This window comes from Camelus dromedarius, chromosome 19 (assembly GCF_036321535.1).
Source record: "Camelus dromedarius isolate mCamDro1 chromosome 19, mCamDro1.pat, whole genome shotgun sequence".
NCBI lineage: Eukaryota > Metazoa > Chordata > Mammalia > Artiodactyla > Camelidae > Camelus > Camelus dromedarius.
In genome coordinates, this window is record NC_087454.1 from 37064175 (window position 1) to 37086932 (window position 22758).

Consider the following 22758-nt stretch of genomic DNA (forward strand, 5'->3'; position numbering starts at 1 on the left):
ATGCGACTGATACATAAATAAGTACACAAATACAAATCTCAACGTTCAGTGGAAGTATGAGTTGTATTAAGGCAGCAGGGACAGTGTCATAAAGCTGTGATGATTTCACAGCTGTGTCGCTATGAACAAACATCTCTTAGAAAGAAAGGAAAAGCTGGAAGCCTTTCTGCTAAAATCTGGAACAAGACAAGAATGCCCACTCTCACCACTTCCATTCAACACAGTATTGGAAGTCCTAGCCAAAGCAATCAGACAAGAAAAAAAAAAAAAAAAAAAAAACAGGATCCAAATAGGAAGAGAAGAGGTAAAATGGCCACTATATGCAGATGACATGATACTATATAGAAATATGAAAACGAATTTATGTATGTATGTGCATGACTGGGACATGGTGCTGTACACCAGAAATTGACACATTGTAATTGACTATACTTCAATAAAAAATAAATAAATAAAATAAGATACTACATAGAGAGAAAGAAAAGTTTATAGCTTTAGCAAAGTCACAAACAGCTTTTCTAAACATGAACAACATTTCTAAACATGTTATATTAAATCCACAGGTTTTTTTTTTTTAACTTACTTGTCTTACTTATTTTGACACTTGCCTTGAGAAACTCCAAGCTTTTCTTTATACGTTCAGTGTCCCGAATGCTCACGGTCTCAATACCCTCCACAGACTGGCTCTTCTCTGATATCCAACTGGAGAATGACTTCAGTTTGTGCAGAAACTCCCCATGAGAAACTGCTAGTTTAGACTAGAAAATAAAACTGTGTGTTCATTTCGGTCTGTCCCCAAACTTCGAATTCCTACAAAACCTGATTATGTCTTAAGAGCTTAACAATTTAAAAATAAAATGCTTCATCCTGTGGCTAAATTTCCAACTTATCAATTTTCTTTCCAAACCCAAGTTGTGACCCTGTGGGAGACCTACCGTTTCAGAGTCGATGGCGAGTGTGATGCGGTTCATTCTTTCTGAGGATGTGGCCCTGAGGGAGGAGAAGGCTGTCTCTAAACTCTGGAGGCTCATACTCAGTTCCTTCAGAGGTCCCCTGGGGAAGTCACCAGGCAGAGACTTTAAAAAGTCCTCTGTCAACTTCATGTCTTTTCTTAAAATCACAGCCATTGGAGCCAACCCCAATTCAAAGGTCTGCAAAACATACATATCCCAGGATCCATTCAGTGAGCAACACTAAATGTAGCCAACATTCCAAACATAAAAGTGCTCTGCTTAATTTTCCAAATTAACACCAGCCCACTACCCTCCATAACTGGCAGCAGACAATTCTTACCTCTAACTGTTTCAGTTGGTTCTTCAAAGCTTCCAGGTTGCTGTCCGGAGACTCCTGGTTGTCCAAGGGGGGCTTCATATCTTGAAGCAAAGCCAAATACTGGGACATTTTTGACGTGTGCTGTAGACACTGCTGCAGCTCGCTGGCAAACTAAACACAAATTCAGACATTCTAATTCAACAGCCTTTATGCGGGGCTTGAAAGCAAAGAAGACAGATGGGGTTATTCCCAAATGTTCCATGCAGCTATTTTGTACAAAAGGTAAAGTCAACTTACTTGTTCCATCGAGCTGTCTCCAGAAGCCATTTCTTTTGACCCTGAAGCACATTCCAGGTGGTCTGGAGATTCAGGGCACGGATCCCCCAGCCTCTTATCTCCCGGCTGTGCTGATGCACCAACAGGAGGGTTTCCTGGCCCACCTCCTCTCACATTTTGTAAATGAAGGGGGCACTGGTCTCTTCCCTTGCTTGGAAGATCATCAAGTGTGTGTGGCTTCTCATCCACCATCCCGGAACCAGTGGGTGATTTTTGATTCAAGTCTCCAAACTGTCCTACTCTCTCTGAACATCCATCCGCAAGCAGTGTGGAGAAAATACTTTCAAGGTGCAGTCGCAGCCCTGTAGATGTAACACCTCTTTCCTCTGGTTCGCACTCCATCTGAGTCAATTCTTTCATCAGTTCAAACGCTCCTGGCGTTTTTTGGCCACACTGATTTTGCTTAAGCACATCAAGCAGCAGCTCCGACTTCAGATCTGCAGTCCAGCGTGGATCATCTCTGCTCCCTGTTTTTAGTTCTGGCGAGTTATTCATGGGGGACACGACAGAACAGTCCCTGGTTTCAGAGTCGCCAGGAATATCAGATGCTTCGTTTATCAACTGTGCTGTGCTAACCCTTTTCATTAAGTTTTTTATTAAAATTTTAGTATCTGCATGGGCTGAAGGGTCTCCAGCCTCTTGAGGATTCAGATGACCATCTCTCAGTCGATCTTGTAAGATATCCTTCACATCCTCAACAAACACTGGAGACAGCTCAGGACTCAGAACCTCGTTTTCCTGGAGTCCTGGAGACGAGGCTCGTTCCGTTCTTGGTTGCTGAGCAATTATTTCTTCCTCATTGTTAATTTCTAAAGATGAGTAGCCGGTGCTTAAAGTGTCCCTGGAGTTGCTATTTATTATTCCATTTGTGCAAAGTTCTGACGGCACAGAATCAGCATGCTTCCCGAAGCCTCCCACACTTCCGAGAGGTAAGACTGAAGGCGTGCTTTCGTCAATTTCTGGTGTGAACTCGGGAATTCCTGTTCCTCCTTCTGAGATGCTTTCTTTAGAACAAAGATCCTTCCGTTGGACCATCTCATTCGGGGGAGAGGCTTCTTGCACGAGAGCTGCCTTCTCTTTGGCATCCTTAACTCCTAACTGTAAGTGATCCTTTGGGGGAGGGGGAGCTATTGGAAAACAGCCTGGGGCATCTTCATTTGGTTTCCACCCAGCTTCTGCTTTTACATTTCGAGCACAATGGTTTAAAAAAGCAAACAGATCCAGCTCTTCCTCAGGTCCATCAGTGAATGAATCTTTCTCAATACTTGGAGACCCTTCAGACACCGTGACGTCTGGAGCAATCTCATCGCTGATTCCATGGGAAGCTGCTGACTCAAATATTTCTTCAAGATTCTCAAACTGAACAGGACTTTGACTGACTACTGTTGGCAGATTCTTTGGTTCATCTTCAAAGGCCACTGTCGCTTTTTTAATGCTTCCTTTCTGATGTTCGCTCTCTGTGATCTGCGGGTGTGGAAACTGACTGCTGACTAAATCAAGGCTCTCCCTTGTGCATTCCCTGGGCAAAGGTTGGAGATATTTATCATCTTCTACAGGACCTTCTAAAAGCACTTCTCCTTTATCCACGCCCATTTTACAAATCGAGGCTTCCTCTTCCATCAGGGTACCGGTCTTGTCATCTCTCTCTCTAATCGGATCGCCTCCACTTCCGTGATGACCTCTGTCAGTTACAGAGACTATGGGTGACAAACGGCCTTCCTCCGCAGGGTTTCCTAGGAAACCGGGCTCAGGACTAATGATTTCATCAGAAGATGGGTCAGTCGCTAGTGGCACCTTCTCAAAATCTGGACCGCTGCCTTTCACAGGCTCCGCAGAGCCTGGCGCTCGGGTCAACCTAGCCCCCGCGTTCTTCCGATCACCATCCAGCCCCGAAGCTACACTTCGGACACCGACGGGGCCAGAGTTGTTTTCCGACTCAGCAGCCTTCACAACAGGCAGCAGTGTATCCTTAAGGACCACCTCATGATTCCACAGATTTTCTTTGCTTTTCTGAACAGCCTCCGTCGTATATTCTGGGAGGCTGCTTCTTTCCATAACCGAGCTACTCTGACGACTCGATTCGAGCCATAAAACGTTTACACTTGGCTGTTTTTCTAAAGAACTCTGATCGTGCTTTTTATGCGGGAGAATCACTTCACTGCGACGTTGACTTCCGTGACCGTCTTCCTCCTCGAGTGCCGCGGTGGCACGTGCCTGGACATCCGTGTGGTCAGCCTGGTCCTGGCACGCGGGCTGTCCATCCTCACCTCCCGCTCCTTCGTCTTCAGTGTCACCACCGTCATCGTCATAATCGTCACTGTTTTCCAGATCATTACTGTCACACAGAGGGTCCCCATAACTTTCTTCACTCTGCACAGATTCTAAATGATCGGTATCAGATCTAAATTCTTGTCCAGTTACACTCTCCTCTTCTCTCCAGCAGCCAGCGTCCTCAGGTTTTAGTGCCGCTCGGAAGCTCCCTTCTCTTCCTACAACGTTGTGGTCAGTCCACGAGTCCGACTCCGCACCCTGCAGGCTATCTGTGCTGTCCCTTTCTGAGACGGTTTCCATCGCTGGTCCGTTCATCTCGGACAAGCCAACTGAATGGAAGTGTCTTCTTTCACCAGAATCTGGTTCCGCTTTCTCGGCACCGATGAGAAAATCCTGCAGGGATCCTACTGCCCCCTGGACCCCCATGGAATGTTCACTCCCTTTAGCGACATCGTAAAAAACCTCTCCAGGAGGGGCCGGCCCATCGTCTTCCTCTCCCAGGATGTCGCAGTCCTCAGGCTGCAGACCATCCCTGTCATCGCCCTCAAGAAGCAGAGAATCATGGTCATCGTCCTCAGACAAAGGAGTGTCATAGAAGTCATCCTCGCTGTCACTGTCTGTCTCTGTGTCGCTCTGCCGACCGACCAGCAGGGACGTTTCATAGTCGCCAGCACTGGTGCTGGCCAATTCTCCCAACACCGATGGACCAGTGCGAGCCAGGCTGACGTGATCACCGCCGCCCCCCGGGGTCATGGCACAGGGGTCCTCCTCCACCGCGGACTCAGACCACTTGTCCTGGGAAGCAGCGAGAACTTTTTCACCTTCACCGTAAGTATCCGAACCATACTGATCATCCTGATGCTGCCCCTGAGGATGACTGGAAGCAAGATTTAGAGATTTCTGCACAGCGTGTTCCCCCTGTAAACTGATGTTAATCACTGCAATGCCCAGAAACTCGTCTTGAAACTTGTCTCCCATTCCTGGATCCAGTAACGTGGTTTGGTCCTTGAACGGCAGTGAAGAGGCTTCACGCTTATTTCCACTGCTCCCTGTGGCGTGTACATCGCGTAAACTTCTCTGCTCAGTCCTCAGTTTATCGTGACTTAACAGGGCGCTTAGGCGGGGGGAGTAGTCAAAGATGGCTGGACCCCTGCTAATGTTATCTTCAGTATCCATTTCATTCAAATCACAGATCCTACTAGTTTTTGCCTCCACCATAGGGCTTGTTATCAAATCACCTGCAAAGTTTTGAACATTTTTAGAATGACCACATTCACCTGCATGTTCCTGTGTTTCCATGGGACTTTGCTTTTCACCATTTTTAAGTATGTTTTCAGAGCCTGGTCTCAGCACACTAACTCCAGCCAGTCGGGGCTGTATGAGGTCTGATCCCAATCTGGGAACACACACACTGGAGGAGTTCTGAACTTTAGGATCGGCTGCTATCATACCTGCCGGATTTTCTGACTGGCCAAATTCACTCCTGATAGCGTTGCTTCCCATTTCATGAAATTCTTCATCTATGACATGTTTTCTGTTTTCAGGGATTTCTTGATGCTGGGGTTCTCTGCGAGGACATTTCTCCAGACTACTTGGTGAAGCTGCACCTTCATCCATTTCTTGACCTGAAGCATTATTCAGAAACACACCAGGGTGTCTTAAGACATCAGGACGTTCTTTTCCGGGCATGTCCTCATCAAATTCTGCAGCACAGCCTTCCAGGAGCATCCCGACTGCTTCGTCCAGGTCTCCATCGTACAGCAAGAGCCTCTGCCCGGTGTTGGCGTCCATGTAACTGTTGATCATCAAATAAGACAGGAATAATTTTTTAGTCTGTTCTGAGCTCTGAGTCTCCACTGGCTCCTCTCCCTCAAAGACATCCTCCTCCTGCCTGTAGTCCTGGACCATGGATGGCTGGAATTTACAAAAAGAGAGCCACCGTCTGGCATTTCTGCAAGCTTCCACGTCTCCCAAGTCTGGCATCTGATCAGGCAGTATTATACTTTTCAAAATCGCTGCTGTGCCGTGATCTATAATTCCCAGTTCCATAGCAACATCCAAATCGAGGACTTGAGAAGTTTCGGGAATATACAGAGCAGATATCTTCTGCCTGCCGTCCAGGATCTTGTATGCCAGTTCGTTCGTAATCAGCTCCTGCTGCAAGGAAGATGACGTGGGGAAGATTTCTCCAGAGTGAGGCCAGATGAGGCCCACGTAGCCTCGCTGAGCCTCCAGGACCAGGAGAGCACTGCTGGGCGTTATTAAATCGCACTGTACCGCCTCGTCCACCGTCAAACGCTTGGCGGGGCTGGAGCGGATGATCCCGCCGGTTTCGACCTGGTAGGTGAGGATGCTGTTGGCCATGTCCCTGTCCATCAGCCCCTCCGCCACCGCCTCTTCCACTGTCAGCCGCTGGCCAGACGTGCCGCCGATCAGACCCCCCGAAAGCAGCTGTGCGCCCAGTAACCTAAACACGGTCTCGCGGTCGATGAGGCCTTCGTGAGCCGCCCTTAAAACGCTCACGCTTCTTCCACCTTTTAACGTGACCCTGCCTCCTTCTTGCGGCCTCACGGGCAGCAGCCGCACCCCGGTGTTTTCCTGCAAAATACTCCTTTGCATCATGGCTCCCAGAGACAGCTTCTCAGCGGTCGAGGGGTCGATGAGATCTTGGCTCGTGTTCTGCCTCTCCAGGACTTTGGAAAACAACGCCGAGGAAACCAAGCGCTGCTGGAAAGCCTTCTGCAGGGTTAGCTGTTCTCCCGTGGCTGGGCTGACCAGGCAGCCCGTGGACAGGAGCATGTCGAGAATTCTGACAGCCGTGGGCTCTGATATCACGCCTTCAGCCAGAGCCTCGAGCACCGGCAGCGTGGAGGACGACGGCACAGCGGAAATGATCTCCTTGGTCTCATTCAGCTCCTGGAGGCGGCTCAGAATTTGCTCATCAATAAGGCCGTGACTTTCAGCATCTTCGAGGCCAAAGCACTTCCTTGATTCTGGTGAGATGAGACCGGAAATCATCAGCTGCGTCTCCAGCAACCGGATTCCTGTGTCGTAATCGAGGAGGCCTCTTAAAACTGCCTGGAAGACGGAGAGGACCTCTCCTGTGGTCTGGTCAATGGTGCCCGCGATCACTTTCTCCAGCTACAAGGAAAACACGAAACTCTCAGTCGGTGACACGAGGGTGGACGGGGCATCGTGAAACTTCATTTTTTTTTTTTTAATAAATAACACACATCAACAGAAAATCCTCTACTTACCGGGGCGCAGGCAGTGCTGTGAGTGTTAGGCAGCTCAAATGCACAAGTGATCTATGTCAGTGATCTATTCAACAGCACAGGATGTGATAAAAGCTTTGAAAACGACATGCATCTGTGAATTGAAAACTTAACATCGTGTACATTAACAAGGTTAGTGAGCACACAACGGAGGAGATGGTGAGGGTGAGGAAACAGGACGCACACCTAGAAGGCAAACCATGCTTTCTGCAACTGGATGAGATTAGTCTACCGACATGAAAGAGAGTTTTATACCCCATGCTATCGATGTTTACAGCATACCGACTTTTGCACAGATAACTCAAAACTAACGAACCCGAAAAATTGGTACATACCCCCAAAATGCGACCCATAGTGCGTAAAATATTCCAGGGAGTAGGGAATTGAATATAAAGATAACTTTTTGAATATGGACTATTGCATTGAATATTGTGACTATGCAATGTCAAGTTTTAAAAGTTTAAGGATAGGCAAATTTTCAGTGATTTCTATTACAGTTTAAGAAAATGCTGGAGCATCCTTCACTGTCCAGTATGGTCCAGAATGACAAATAAATCTCCTGGTTATCTCTGAAAATCAGACACACCCCCGACCCTCCAACGTCACCTCTCGAGCGGACTCTCAGACTATTTCATACATCATATTTATACAGTAAAATACCTACAACAGCAGTAGAAGGATGGCTTTTAGAGAGAAGTTAGAAAAATGAATGCTTCTTTCTTTTTACCATGCAAGGCAGAGATTAAGATATCACAGAAACTGATGAGAGCAAGTGTAAGATTTTGCATTTTACCAACAACACTGAAATCTCCAGATACTTCCTCCCCTCCCCCACCTGCGTTTTTCCCACGAACCCCATTCAAGGTCATTTCTTGGTCACTGACATGTTATTTCTACAATCATGCGATTAAACTAAGAATCTTGAAACAGAGTCACGTTCTAAACAAGTAACATTACCTTCTCCTCTCCCTTTATGTCTTGTAAGGTTTGTGATTGCTGTAGTTGTTTGAGAGATTCACTAAATACATTAGAACTTTCTTGGAGCGTTTTCACTTGTTTTTCCAGTTCATTTCTTTCTTCATCTGTCATTCTAAAATAATCAGAAAGTATGAAAACAGGAATGCAAGTCTGCAAGTGATAAAAGAAGACATACTAGGCTCAATGATTTTGGTAAAGAATACTTTTCTAAATAAGCACATGGTCATAAAATAAAATCTTGTGTAACCTCACACACAGATGGCTCGGGACACAGAGTGCCCACGAAATTGCCGTGTATGAAAACTAAGCCTGGCCCTGACGGCCCTAAAAACATCCTGCCTGAAAAAGGGACTGAAGGAAAGAGTGAGAACTAGTGTCCCAGCGCCTCTCTGCCATATCCAAAGTTCTAAAACAATAATGGACGTTGTCTGACAGGGGGAAGGAACCACTGTCAGCCCCAACGTGGAAACGGGACGGTAAGGCACCACGACTCAACACAGATCTTGTTAAAGCAGCAGGAGGAACAGAAAGGAAATGTGTGAGGAAATTAACCCGACTTGCTAAGATGTGCTGCAGAATCATTCCAGGGTAAGTCTAGAGATGACAGCCAAAAAAGGATTTCAGAAAAGGGCAGATCCCTTGCCTGCCTGAGGCAGTAGCTGAAATACATGAAATGCCTTGTTGCACAAAGTAGGACCAAACCAGGAGACATCAAGTTGCCAAAGGTCTCAGCTAAGGACGCGTAGAACATGTCTACATATGTTTTCCAAAAGCTAAGTCCCGGAGGAACTTGGCTTGGTGTGTTTACAACTCACTAACCACGGATCCTTAACTCTCTGAGTTAAGCAATCTCTTAGCAGCAATCTGTTTTCTTATCAGCACTAGATGTGGATAAGAAGTACATTTTCAGGGTTTTGGTAAAGACGAAGGGCGACTAAAAATGACATTAATTAAATTGCTAAATTTATCACCTTAGGTTATTACATTTCGAAGTAAATGTGTGACCAAGTTCCATTTTCAAACTGCCAGTTGAAATTTACCACCTTCTGCCTTGCTGAGCGTTTATAAGACCACTTCCTTCCTTCGACTAGAAGAGCTAAGGAAAACCAACGTACTTGTCTCCATGTTTAGCCAGAAATAGCTGCATGGTTTGAAGGGTTTCAGATAATTGTTCCTTCTTGATCGAGATTTCCTCACTGGAAATCTGCAAGGAAAAGAGAACACACTCAAACTCTTCCTTCGTAAAGACTTGAACAGAAATCTTCAAAAATTAATCCAGGGGGAGGAACTATCTCAGTGGTAGAGCGCGTGCTTAGCAGGCAGGTCCTGGGTTCAATCCCCAGTTCCTCCATTAAATTAAATTAAATTAAATTAAATTAAATTAAATTAAATTAAATTAAATTAAATTAAAGAAACAAACAAATCTAATTCCAGGTTTGCATCAAGACCCACATAATGGGTCTATTTTCAAGCCAGTAACGCATCCGTTACTAGTCTGCAGGGCTGGATAAGGAGGAGGCTTTATGCAGAATGGATGATTGAGGAAGCTCCTCCCTCTGACCCTAATGCCATCATTTCCACTAGGAAATAATACATTATATCTTGCATCTGTCCCAGCCCAGCCACCAGTAAAGATTGTCACAGTCTTCCTAAAGACACGTGAATAAAAAAAAGGGCATCTTCCTCCCCTCCCCTGCCAAGCTCCTGGATGCAATGCTCCTTTTGAAAAAATTACAGAAGACATTATGTATTCATGTCTAGATCTGCAGATCAAGACTAAAATAATTTCTATTACCAAGACGTTCATTTGCCAAAGTCGCCTGTGACAGTCAGAGAAGTAAAAAATTGACTTGTTTGAGGGAAAGCAAACTGTTGTAATAGTCTCCCTTAAATCCTTTCTCAAGACCTAATATCGAAAGTCACTGCCATTCTCTGAAGTGAGCAGAAAGTACGATGGGACAGTGAAAAGGTCCATTCCCCCGGAAGTCTATTTCTCATGGTTACAGATAGTCATGAGGCCATACTGACTTTTTTAAGGCCACATTTATTATTCACATCAAATTACCTGAAATTCCCTTTAACAGAGGAACCATGAAGTGTTATTCAAGATTCGTCATTTATTCCATGATCTGCATGCGAAAGGTACCTGTCTACTTTCATGTCTGCTAAGTCTGAAACTAAAACTGATCTGTGAACTTGTGGAGAATTTAAAACTACAGAATGAGAAATCACGAAGGCTTTATAAACTACGTTCCCCAAAAGAAACTTGTTCTCCCCAGAAATCCTGGTGAAGATTTATGTCCCTGATTTAGCTCTTTTCCTATCTGGCAGAGGGGAAACCAAAAAAAAAAAAGGTATTTTAAACTAAATATTTGCATAAAATTACTTTGAGGGTTTTGGGTTTAAAAGACCACCAGTAACTGCTTGCCAACTTATTTCTTCCACACTATATAAAAGACAGTGCGCTGGACCTGTGAGCTAAGCTGGCTTTATTTCAACTGAGTCAGAATTCGAGTAAATCCTCGGGTCTATAAGCCTCTCCAAGGGGGAGACCCAGGTAAGGCACAGCCGCCTCACAGGCAAAATGAGACAAGACACGAAGTCTTCTGCTGTTTACTGATGTCCACAGCACCCGCTTCCACTGATGACCAGTGAGGGACCCTGCAGAACCAGGAGGGGAAGATAACGATCTTACCTGTCATGGCCACGGGTCAGGCGGGAGCAGCAGGGCAAGGCAGGAAAAATACAAACGCCATTGCACTTGGCGGAAATTGATTTTTTAAAATATAGCGGCAGTTCCAGTGTTAGCACTGGTGGCATCAGGACTGCTTAACTTAACCCAGTGCCCTAAGAGCTTCAAGGGGGACGGTCCAAGGGACATTTAGGTCACGGAAAGAACCTAGATTTTCCGGGCGGGGACGGGGGGATGATTGGAGAACACTTCTTATGGAACAGAAAAGATCAGAAGGGCATTGGATCCTCAGAAATGTTAATATCTTGGTTTGTATTTTGTGGTTCTTGAAACATTCTGTTTATATCTCTAAGAATGAAACTGTGTTATCTTTGTGATACGGAGTGCGTGGATGTCCTCTGGGAACAGAACAGGACTCCGATCTTTGGCAACTCTCATCAAGATAATCCAGAAGGAGATCTAACTGTTACGAAAAGCAGCCCTGCACACTGGTTTACTAACAGCAAGGCTAATATTTACATAGTTCAGGTTTGGAATCAGAGGCACCGTCTTCTGCCGCATACTGTGACTCCTTGGGCAAGTTCCCTAACCTCTCCGATCCTCATTATAATTGCCTATAAAAATTTAGGGACAACTAAAGAATTAAAGGGGTTTTTAGGTGGACTGCAGCAACTCAGTAAATTCTCCTCCCCCCTCCCCCAACTGTGATTATTAAACCAGGACTTCGGGGAATACCTTTTGCTTAAAGAGGGAAGCCTTTCCAGCCTTCTCCCCATCTCTCAATGTCTTGCTGATATTTGATACCCACTTCTGTAATTCTTTGGCTTTTTCAACATGCTCTTTCTTTTCTTCTTCCAGTGACTTCTGTCAGGTGTAAGTGATAAAAAAAAAAAAAAAGATATATCCCAATAAATGACTAAGCTATTGAAGTGACCTCTCCATAGAAATCAAGAATGTAAAAATAGTTTTGCATCACACACAGGTTACCGAGATGCTTTATTCATTCACTTAACCATGTGTATCACGTCACACACCAGATGTACTTCCAAAATGTTTATGTAGCAAAGGAAACTGTGACAGACAGTCTTGAATGATCAGTAGAACCTGCCAGCTGGTCTACCAACATGACACGTTTAAAAACTCAACTTTATTCATGAAGCACTGGGCGATCTCTGAATTGCTGCCTTTGCATTAGCATCACAAGCACAATTGTCTGGACAGAAAAGTATCAGACAATGGAAATCTGAAACAGTGGAGAAAGTCTGCACACGTAGGAAAATTACACAGAACGAAGAAAAATCATCTGCCTTCCTCCAACACAGAACCCAGTCATGATGCTGCTTCCAATGACAAAGTCGTGACTAGAAATGGGAGACGGTGGTGAACAGGTAATAGGCAAAGAAGGTTATATACACACACACAGAAAAATCCCAAACTTTCATTTTTCAAGGCGATCTAAAACAATATAGCCTCACGGATGCTGGAACAAATGGGCACTTTTCCCTCAGATTCCACGACGCTTTCTGAAGTGCTATGTTAGTGAGTGCAATGAATCGTTCAATAAATGGGAAGGAACCCTGACACCAGGCTGGATCTGGTCAGGAATGGAGGGCTCGGAAGGGGGGATGCTGGAAACCTGCTGGAGTTCCTCAAGCTTATCCCATACTCTAGGTAAAATATTTCTGAGTGTAGGTAAGAGTCAAAATACAAATCTCAAAGGTAAATGGAATTGGGGCAGTAAGTCTTTGGATATTTTCAGTTTAAAAAGTATTCTCTCCCCTCAGCAGTTAGCTCTTTCCAGCCCTCAAGAAAGCAACTGGTGCTTTGAGTATGTGATACAATTTCTGGACTGTGTGTTTCATCGTGGGAACTGGACCTGTTCCAGGTAATCTACACACGTCCTATCACGAAGCATAGTAGAGGCTGGAGATTCCTGTCATCAGGGGTTCAGACACTTCTAAGAGTTTCAGTCCCGTGTGGAAATCGAAATCGGCTTTTTCTAACGCTTCTTTGTATGTCAACTTTCTTTTCGTCTGCGGACACAGGATGTTTCTGATGTAGGACTTCTGGTCTTTGAGTTTTGTTGCGATGGAGACATCTATCATACCCACTTGGAGAGCCTCCTCTATGGACAACCGGGTCTGAGCCTGGGGCTCCATCAGCCCCCCTGTCAAGTACTGAAATTCCAAACACCGGACTCCCATGTCCTTACTTATGATGTTTGCATTCACAGCTTCCAACACTGACATCACTTTGTTAGTGACAGGATGACTGATCCCCGCCACCACCAACTCACACTGTCGCAGCTGCTGGGCAAAACCCTCGTCCAGCAGGCCTCTGTGCAGAGCCTCGGCCACGCGGTATCTCTTGCCGGTCAGGGGATCAAGGATGCCCCCGGTGCTGACCTGGGCTTCGAGGCATCGCAGGGCGGTGATCCGATCCACCAGATTCCTGCGGGAGGCCTTCAGGACTGAGATCCTCTCCCCGCTGGACGTCAGCCAATACCCCGCAACGGGACTGTGCACATCCTTCTTGGGAACGAGCCGGCTGAGCAGGAAGTCCGCAAGCTCTGTGAGCGTGATAAGGCCCTCCTGGTACTTTCTGACCGAGGCTTTGTCGACAGTTCCCTGCTCTACCGCCTCATCAATGTTGAGCTGCAACCCGGTCTTAGCATCCCTCAACACGCGAGAAGGATGCCCGTAGGATTCAAAAAAGGTGGCCTCCTTCCACTGATACTGCAGCCCTGACAGCTCAAGATAGGTACTTTTGTCGATCAGGTTTCTCTGGAAAGCCTCGTACGTGGTCAGTTCTGCTCCCGTCTTGGTGTCTACGACCGAGATCCTGTGCGTTTTCGCCACATTGAGGTTGGAAATGTTCCTCTCCCCAAACGGAAGCAGCAAGCACTGGCAGTCGACGTCGAACACACACATGCGCAGTAATTCCGCGTAATACAGCGCTTGCTTGTTATTGGGATTAGGAAAGACCCTTGTGTTGCTGGACGGCTCGTGTAAAAACTGCAGGATGGCGTTATTCAACAAGCCCTGCTGCAGAGCGACTTCTGGAGGAACGCGAATGCCTCGCGCGGGGTCGATGACGCCCCCGCTGGCGATCTGCGCTTCCAACATATGTTTGCCCCTTTGCCTGTCAAGCATCCTATTTTCCATAGCTTGAAACACTGACAGCATCTTGGAGGAACACGGATACCCCAGGGCTGCCTTCTCTGCCTCAAGGAGCCGAATTCTGAATTCGGGGTCAATCACTCCCTGAAGAATTGCATCTTCAACCGAATAGGTCTGACCTGAAAGGGGATCGATTATGAAACCCGTGGCAGCCTGAGCTTCCAAAAAGGCCAACGCCATCATCTTGTCTATTACGATTTTCTTGGCTGCTGAAGAAAATGACATCTTTTCTTTTGTGGCTTCGAGGTAAAGCCCTGCAATGGCGGTGGCTTTGGTTAAAAACTTGCTGAGAGTCTTCTGAACCTCTTCGACCGTCTTAAGACCGCGTCGCAGCTGCTCGACTGTCTTCATGTCCAGAAGCTTAGCTTCGACCAACTGCCTGGCAGTCACAGGGTGCCGGAGCCCCTGGAATTGAAACTCATCGTCCCTGACTGAACACGCAAGATCTCCATCTACGTGCTGGAAGGTCTCTGGTTCTGAGCCCTTCTGAAGCTCTCCTCTCTTGAATCCACCCCCTTCAAGCATCCATCCCTCAGCACTGGAGCCGGGGTTCTTCCCTTGCTTTAAGGCTGTGACTTCTGTGTGCAAATCATACTGCTTGCTCTTAGCTATCTGTAACAGGAATTGATAAGGCGTTAAGAGTCATCTGAAGAACGCTACGTCACTTCACCCATTCTTAATCCAAATACGATTCCCAGAGCATCAAAGATGAGACAAGAGGAGAAAATGTTCAAGCCAAAGAGGGTTCAGGAGCAAGTAAATACTTTGGAGAGTCTGAACTTTAAACTTTAGATGACAATGAAGGTATGAAAGTGGTTTGTCTTAAGAAGAGATGAAATTTTGCTGACAGACAGAACTTGTTAGAAATTAAACTTAATGTCTTGGTTTTTCTAGCTTTTTTGTGGTCAAATTTTTCAGAATCTTGTCCCGTAGATACACAACAGTATAGTCCTCCCATCTGGGTTTTTAATCTCAAAGATTTAAGAGTGAAAGAATATAGTTTGGAGTAAAGATTCAAGTAAGTCACTAGAAAATGATAGTATTATTTTTTGTCAGAACTATGAAGAGCCGATCACATGCAACACTGTTAGGAAAAAGAAAAAAACTTGAATCTAGCAGAGAAAGGAGACAAGAGCGGAAACCTGATGGAGGGGAGCAGACAAGGTCTCAGAATCCAGAGTATACCTCCAAGGGCGCCAAAAGCGCCACCAGGTCCACTTCACACTTGTCACCTTGATACCTGGCAGGTGGTCTGGAACCGTACAGAGCCTGATCTCTTAGCATCTCTATTTCTGACAGTCTTGTAAGAGGGTTCGTCTCATCAAAAGTTATCTGCAATTCGGTGCTTGTTTGAGAAAAGTACTCAGAGTAACACTGCTGGCTTTTCTCTTTCTCAGCTGGAACCCTCGGCAGCCTGACCTGGACCTCCTGCATCTGTTCAGCAACCCGACGCTGCCATCCCTCCTCGGACGGCTGCGGTTCCGGAGCCCAGCTCTGCAGAGGGGCCCTGGCCCCGGGGGGCCCGGCGGGCAGCGCTCCCGAACCCTGGGAGGAGAGGTCCCCAGGGCGCTGGCACCCCTTCGCGGCCGTCTCGGGATCTGGCTTGAGGGCGCCGTCTTCCGCTGGGCTCTGTTTTTGGATCTCACACTGGAGCAGCACCAGCTGATGCTCGTGCTCCTTCATCTGCTGGTCCATCTTGCGCTTCAGGTTCTCCACCTCCCGCTTCTGGGCGACCAGCTCGCCTTCGAGCTCGCGGCACTTGCGGTCGTGCGGCGCCTGCGCGCGGTACCGCCGGAGCTGCCGCTCAAGCTCGCGGAGGCTCGTTTCGCAGAGCCTGGCGTTCTCCTGCGCCCGGCAGTTTTCCCGCTGAAGGGACACAAAGTCGAGCTTGATGCCCGAGATGTCGTTCTCGGTGATGACTTCGGACTGCATCAGCTTCTCCATTTTCTTCCGAAACTCCTCCGCCGAGCGTTTGAATTTCTCGGATTCCTCCTGAAACAGAACCATCTTCCTGTGGGTCACCTGCTCCTCTATGGTCTTCAGGTGCAGCTCGTCTTGGACCTTCCTCAACCTGTCGTTCAGCTCCTGCACCTGCGCCTGCTGCTGCTGCACCTTCTGCTCCCCGAGGCGCTTCTCCTCCTGGGAGGCACTCAGCTCCGCGTTCAGGTTCCTCACCTCCTTCTCCGTCTTCTGGATAATGATGTTCTGCTGGTCACACTTCTGCTTAAATTCGCTCACTAAATTCTGGCTTTTGGCCAGGTCTTCTTCCAGGCACTTGATTCTCCTCTGGAAATCCTGTTCCGTTCTCGTCTGTTTGTGCAGATGCTCGTTTGTGTGGCGCAGCTGGTCTTTAAAACCGTCCGCCTGAATTTTCAGGGCTTCGCATCTTTGCTGGATGGCCTGTTTCTCTGAAACCACGTTGGCCGATTCGGCCTGAATCCGCTGCATCATTAATCTGGTTTCGTTGTTCTGCCTGGTGAGCTCGTCCACCTTCTGTTTCAGCACGTCTGCGCACTCGTTACTCTTCGCCAGCTCCTCCTGAAGCTTCCGGATTTTCTCGTGATTTTCTTTTTCGGCCTTAATATTTTGAAGCAACTGCGCGTGGCTTTTCTCAAACTGTGCTCTCAGGTGATCTGATTTTCTCCGGCAGGATCCCTCGTCACCCTGAAGAGGAGAGACCTGGGAATTTAATTGCTGGATGCTGCTCTCGGTGACAGCCTGGGTCCGAGTGATCCTGTCCGCCTCTCTCTGCAACTTCCCTTTCTCCTGCTGAAGAGATGCCAACTCTTGCTCATAGTTGTGCTTGAGCCTCCGGAGGTCATCGGCCTCCTGCATGGCCTCCTCGGCCCTCCCCGTGGTCCGGCTCAGCTGCCGGCCCAGCTCTCGGAGCTGCCGCGAGTACCCCTCCTCCGCCTGGTCCTTGGTTTCCAGCTCCCGCTGCAGGCGTCTCAGGGTTTGATTTGTTTCCTCCAGTTTCTCTTGGAGCAGGCGGGCCTTTTCCTCCGAGGACGCTTTCTCCAGCTGCAGGGAGCCGAGTTCATACTGCAGCTCCCGCACGTCCTTCTCGGCCTTCCTGTTGGCGGCCGTCAGCTCCTCCACCTGCTGCTGCAGGTCCCCCGCCTGCGCGGGCGCACAAGCCAGCGAGGAGGCGCTGTCTGCGCACGAATACTGCATCTCGGCTATTCGCCTCCGGGCTTCCGATTCGATCTTCTGCTTTTCTTTCAGCTGTTCCTCCGCCACCTGCGTCTGAAACGTGAGGTCCCGCTCCATCTGCTGGATCAGCTTCAGGAGCTCCTCCTCCTTGTCTCTCTTCCTCCTCAGCTCCTCCGTCAGCTTCTTTTGCTGATGCTCCAGGTCGTGGAGGCTGGAGTCTTTTCTCTTCAGGTGATCTTCCAGGGTCCTCCTGGTGAGGCTGTGCTCCTCCAGCTGGCTCCGGAAGCGCTGCAGGTTCTCCTCCACGGCCGCCCGCCGGGCCTCGGCCTCGGCCGTGAGCCGCCGCACGCGCTCCAGCTCGCGCCGCGCCGCCTCCCTCTCCTCCACGCTGGCCTCCAGCTCGCGCCGGTACCGCTGGGCCTCGCTCTCCGCGCGCATCTTCTGCAGAGTGATGTCCGCCGCGTTCCGCTTCTGCTTCCTCAGCTCGTGCTCCGCCGCCTCCCGGACCCTGGGCAGCTCCTCCTCCACGCGGGACTTCTGCTTCTCCAGGTCGGCCACCATGCTCTCCAGCTCGCGGATCTTGCCCGTGAGCCTGCAGTTCTCCTGCACCGTCGCCTTCTGGCGCTCGAGCAGATCTGAGTACGCCCCGTGCTCGGAAGTCTCCTGACCCCTTTTCATCTACAAGAGACGTTCAGAAGCGTCAAAGCCCTTGGGTTCCAATCCAGCATCTTCAGACACCAACGCAAGGCTCCTAAAAGCACTGCTAAAAACCAGCGAAACCCAAGGCAGAGCAGGCACCACCACCATCACCATCACCACCACCACCGTCTTCAGAGAAGCAGCTTCAGAAAGCCAGCTATGGGAGAAGACAAAAAAAAAAAACAAAAAACCCAAAAAAACCCAAAAAACCTTCCTGGCAGGTTTTTCTAAACCGAGGAGTCTTTTTTTCTTCTTCTTCTTCTTTTTCTGTCTCTTAAGAAGAATTTTTTTTTTTAAATTAGCTAGCTCAGGACTTCACAGCAAGAAATCAAGAAATAACCTTATAGCATGAGGAAACTGAGGTCCAAGGAGTTAGATAATTTTGACAAAGGAGGAACCCAAACTCTCACAACCGTATATACATGCTGCATCTTCTTTATCCATTCATCTAGTGATGTGCACTTAGGATGCTTCCGTATCTTGACAATTACAAATAATGATGCTGTTAAGAGCAAGGTGTATATATCTTTTGGAATTAATTCTTACTTTGTAGATGGCTTTATTCCTTTGTAACTATGCAAGTTTAAAAAGCTAAAGCTCTAAATGTTCTTAGAAAGAATAAACTACATATATGTAAAATTTTTAAAATATGTACAGTATGTTGTGTATATGTATTTACATGCAACATATTGTATACGTGCAGTCAAACTGTAACAATTCTACCTAATAAAACTGAAAAAACAGAAACCAAAAACCTCTCACAACAGTGCTCTTTCTGCCCTCACACACAACTTAGTCCTACAAGCTAAGAACATGCAATGTATAGGAACTGAATGACATTAAGAGAATTTAGTTTTCAGTGTCTACCCCAATGGAAATTTAAAATGATGTTTTCATCCTTCAGTCTTAGGATTGAAGAAACAAAATACAGAACTTTAGAACAGAGAGCCGAATCAGGAAATAATACTTAACATGAGGAAGGAGGAAAATTATATAAAAATTGGTAGTTTCAACACATTCCTTACTATTTGCCTACGACAACTATACTCATCAGAATTGCTAATGCAAAGGCAGCTGTAGTCGCTGGTGGCTTTAGAAAAGATGTGCTTCATATACTCACAGATTTCATTGTTGCTGTTAATGACATGCCTCCTATGAATCCACCTTGACAAGTACCTTTAGATACTCCATAAACATAAAGATATTTGTTAAATACAGATGCTCAGCAATTTAGTGCCAATTAAGAAAATGTGGTCACTCTATTGATTACAGAATCAGTCTCAGCTGGGAGGGATCCACTGCGGGGACTACAGAACAATGTACTCAGGGCTACTTTATAATCACTGGTAGTAGTAATTCCTCTTTATTAATACTTAAGGTTATTAGTGTCATATCATCAACTCGCAATCATCATAATTAGAATAATTTAAATCAAAATAGAGAAGTTATTCTAAACAGATTTTTTTTTCATTGCAAAGCCTTGGCAAATCTCAAGAATATAATTTGTATGATACCCCATTGCATCTTATTTTGCTTCCTCTAATTTCTTGACCCCCAAGAATCTGGGTAACAATTTCAGCTGTTTCCTTTGCTAATATGACTTTGAATGGGAATTTCATATAAAAAGAAATCTCATCACAGTCTGCAATATACAGTGCTCTGTTTTCTGTTTTCTTATCAGGTTCACTCTGAGTGACACTGAAGCATTTTGTCTGCTTGGACATTAAGTATTCAGTATATTTTGAGTGGATGATTTCTAAAAAGGTTTTCCTCAATTCCTCATCAAATTTCTTTTAAAACTTAGCTGCTGCTAATACGTTTGAGCCTCTTCATTTTTCTTCTTAGTCATGATCTGAGGTTTAAAAGAATGAAAATTCTCTCAGAAAAAAAATGTTGAAATCTCAGTGTTTGAGTTATTTTATGGACTGTTCATAATCTCACGTTGCCTGGATAACTGAAATTTTTTAGCAAATACTACAAAAGTTACTCGAAATAATTTAGTCCTGCTGCTGATTTGCTTTATTGTAGATCTCAAACTTATTCACATAAAAGTAGCTTCAAGTTTTATCTAAATGTTCTCCAAGGAGACACGTTCGCCTTTAAACTCAGCAATTAACATTTAATAAATTTTGCTGTCCACACAGACTAGAAAAATCTCTTTATCCACCTAATATCCATTACAGATACCCTATTAACATGTTTGTAACTAATTGAGTATTGTCTTTGAAATTAACTTGACTAACTTGACTCCCTCATGTTTATTATGGAAAATTCTACTCTCAGGCCAAGACTTCTCACATGAGTCTCCATGGACCCATTTCAAAAACACTACTGTTTGGAGTCTGAAAACTGAGCTATGACTCTTTTATAAGATATTCCGTATTAAGATCCTTAAGTAGTGAATTTTTAATAAAGAATTTTTTAAATTTTAAGTGATAACAGCCTCGGTGTGGTCTTCCATAAACTATGTTCTTTTCACTTTCAAGTCAATATAATTGTTCACATTTCAAAGGATGACAAGCATAATTTGGATGTATTTTAGGCTCTGTGACGTATCTCTTTTGGGTCTATCAACTTCTAGTATTCTACCACGTCAGATAAACTGAGAAAGTGCCCATATATGTGCAATCAGATATACATTATAAAAAAGCAGAGGTCTTAAATCATTTTATTTTATGTTTAAGTACTAAATAGACAATTTAAAAGATCTGCATACCACTTAAAATGGGAGTCATAGCTCTTAAAAACTAAAAAATGTAAAAAAGAATTATGGACTTTTCCATAGATGAGAAGTGTAGGCTAATTATTCGGACACTCAAAATATTCTGGTTCTCCCTTCTAAGCCCAAAGGAAGCTAGTTATAAAGACTTGGCAAGCAGCTATGTTAGTGTTTTAGCGGCAGAAAACTGTTAACTCTGAACAGACAAAAATAGTTTACAAAAGCAGTCACACTTTTAGAAACTGAGACGTAATATCTATCAGACATTCACTGCCATTCTGGTTCTCTAATTATATGAATGGAATTATACTAAGTACAGTTGTCTTCAGGATTCCAACCACAGTCTAATCGAAATGGCAAATGCCCCACAGTTTACTGACTGGAGCACTCAGTTTACCATTTTTGTCTGCTCTGAGGTTAGGAATAGAAAAGCATATCAAGACACGCATGGATAGCATAATAGCTTCAAAATTAGATAAAATGGACTTTTATGAAAATATATTTTCATAAAGGACTCCTTATTCTTTCTATTTCTGAATATATATATATATTTTTTTTTTAAATGCATAATCAAAGGTACTGAAGTCCTCCAAATTAAAATGGCATTTAAACAGTCTTTTTTAACATACACCATAATACCTTTTTGGCAAAAATTAAAACAAAAACAAAACAAAAAACCTCACAGTTCTTAAAAAGTATTAACTGTTTTGTATAAACACCTGCTACTTTTAACTTCATGGCTTTTATGTTTTAAATACTTGAAGATGTAAATTTTAAATGCACAAAACAGGGAGGGAGGGTTGAGCTCGGGTGGTAGAGAGCATGCTTGGCATGCACGGGGTCCTGGGTTCAATCCACAGTACCTTCACTGAATAAATAAATAAATCTAATTACCTCCTCCCACGAAAAAGTTTTTTAACATTAAGAAAAGCACATAAGAATATGAATACGAATGTATGTATGTATATGCATGACTGGGACATTGTGCTGTACGCCAGAAACTGACACGTTGTAACTGACTGTACTTCAATTAAAAAAAAATGTTTTTTAAAGCACAAAACAAATGTGTTTATGTAGCATTTCTGCAGACATCATAACAGCACTAACTAGACTTCAAAAAAGTGTACTTCTCAATTGTGCAATATCTGCAAATTCTGCCAAACTACCAACATTTCATAATTTACATAGAGCCATTTAAGACATCAGCCCTATTATCTCAGAGTCCTGGAGTGAAAATATATGTTTTTCAATTTGAGAACATCTTAATAACAAACCAAATTATTCTAGGCCTCTATTCTTTTTCACTGTAATTGTATCATTAAATAATCCCTTATATGTCAGCTATCAACCATGTGAACGTTATCATGAAATTTTCTTGTTTTCCCAGCCCATTTCGTGGTGCCCGTTCAGGGAGCTGTCCTTAGTTAATGGTTACCTCCTCCTCTTCCAGCCTCTTCAACGAGTCACCAGCAAATTTAATATATTGTGTCATAAGGGTGACCAGAGCAGTATACCGGGTCCTCAGGTCCATGAACTGCACAGAAGAAAAAAAAAAAAAAAACATCACCTCCAGTTGCCCTAAACGAGTTGAATGAGCACTGAGTAATAATTAAAATGCCAGCTAGGCTTTGAGACAGGGAGGGACACAGCCTCCCAGTAGCGACAGCTGGGTAGGAATGAGATGAGTGTTGTGCAAACCGCACTAAATGACAATCTTCTCCTAAATTTAATCATGACCTACACTTACTATTCTCTGCCACGAATTAATCTTGAATGCAGATTCTCAAAGCGTTCTTTAGAACCCTTAATAAAATATATTGTTACAGGTAGTGAGCTTTTAAATGGGAAGATGAAGTTGGGAAGGAGAGAGGTCAAGGTTGCTTAATATTACGAATGCACTGAACGTCACTGAATTGCACACTTAAGGATGGTTAAAATGGTAAATTTCCTGTTACGCATTTGTTATCACAATGCAAATGTACAAATACAAAATTGCTGGAGTGTTGCTTCTCTGTTTTGTGGCCTCCCCCGTCTCCCGCCCTCCCCTAACCTCTTGAATGACGAGATCCGCTGAGCTCTGCATCCTTCGCCGTTTCACTGGAGACTTCTGTTGTGAATCCACCATGGCCCGGTAGGTCATTGTTTGTAATTCGTAGTCCTGTATAAAGGAATAGGGAAGGTCAG

At 45.3% G+C, this 22758-nt stretch overlaps 2 protein-coding genes across 7 annotated transcripts in view; both read right to left on the reverse strand.

Annotated features, from left to right (window-relative positions):
* Window positions 1-22758, reverse strand: part of DST (dystonin) — a gene marked incomplete in the record, with an annotated part of 422913 nt that overhangs the window by 118990 nt on the left and 281165 nt on the right. For 5 of the 6 annotated variants that reach the window (XM_064476602.1, XM_064476600.1, XM_064476601.1 and 2 more), the window contains 9 exon segments: window positions 609-758; window positions 936-1151; window positions 1294-1443; window positions 1570-7020; window positions 8112-8244; window positions 9248-9336; window positions 11560-11688; window positions 22010-22108; window positions 22625-22732. In XM_064476602.1, the coding sequence (XP_064332672.1) occupies window positions 609-758; window positions 936-1151; window positions 1294-1443; window positions 1570-7020; window positions 8112-8244; window positions 9248-9336; window positions 11560-11688; window positions 22010-22108; window positions 22625-22732 (6525 nt within the window). 6 annotated transcript variants of the gene reach the window in all.
* Window positions 11803-15182, reverse strand: LOC135318638 (plectin-like). Its single transcript, XM_064476605.1, has one exon. It carries the CDS (start codon window positions 14526-14528, stop codon window positions 12729-12731), a length of 1800 nt encoding a protein of 599 aa, XP_064332675.1. The 5' UTR covers window positions 14529-15182; the 3' UTR covers window positions 11803-12728.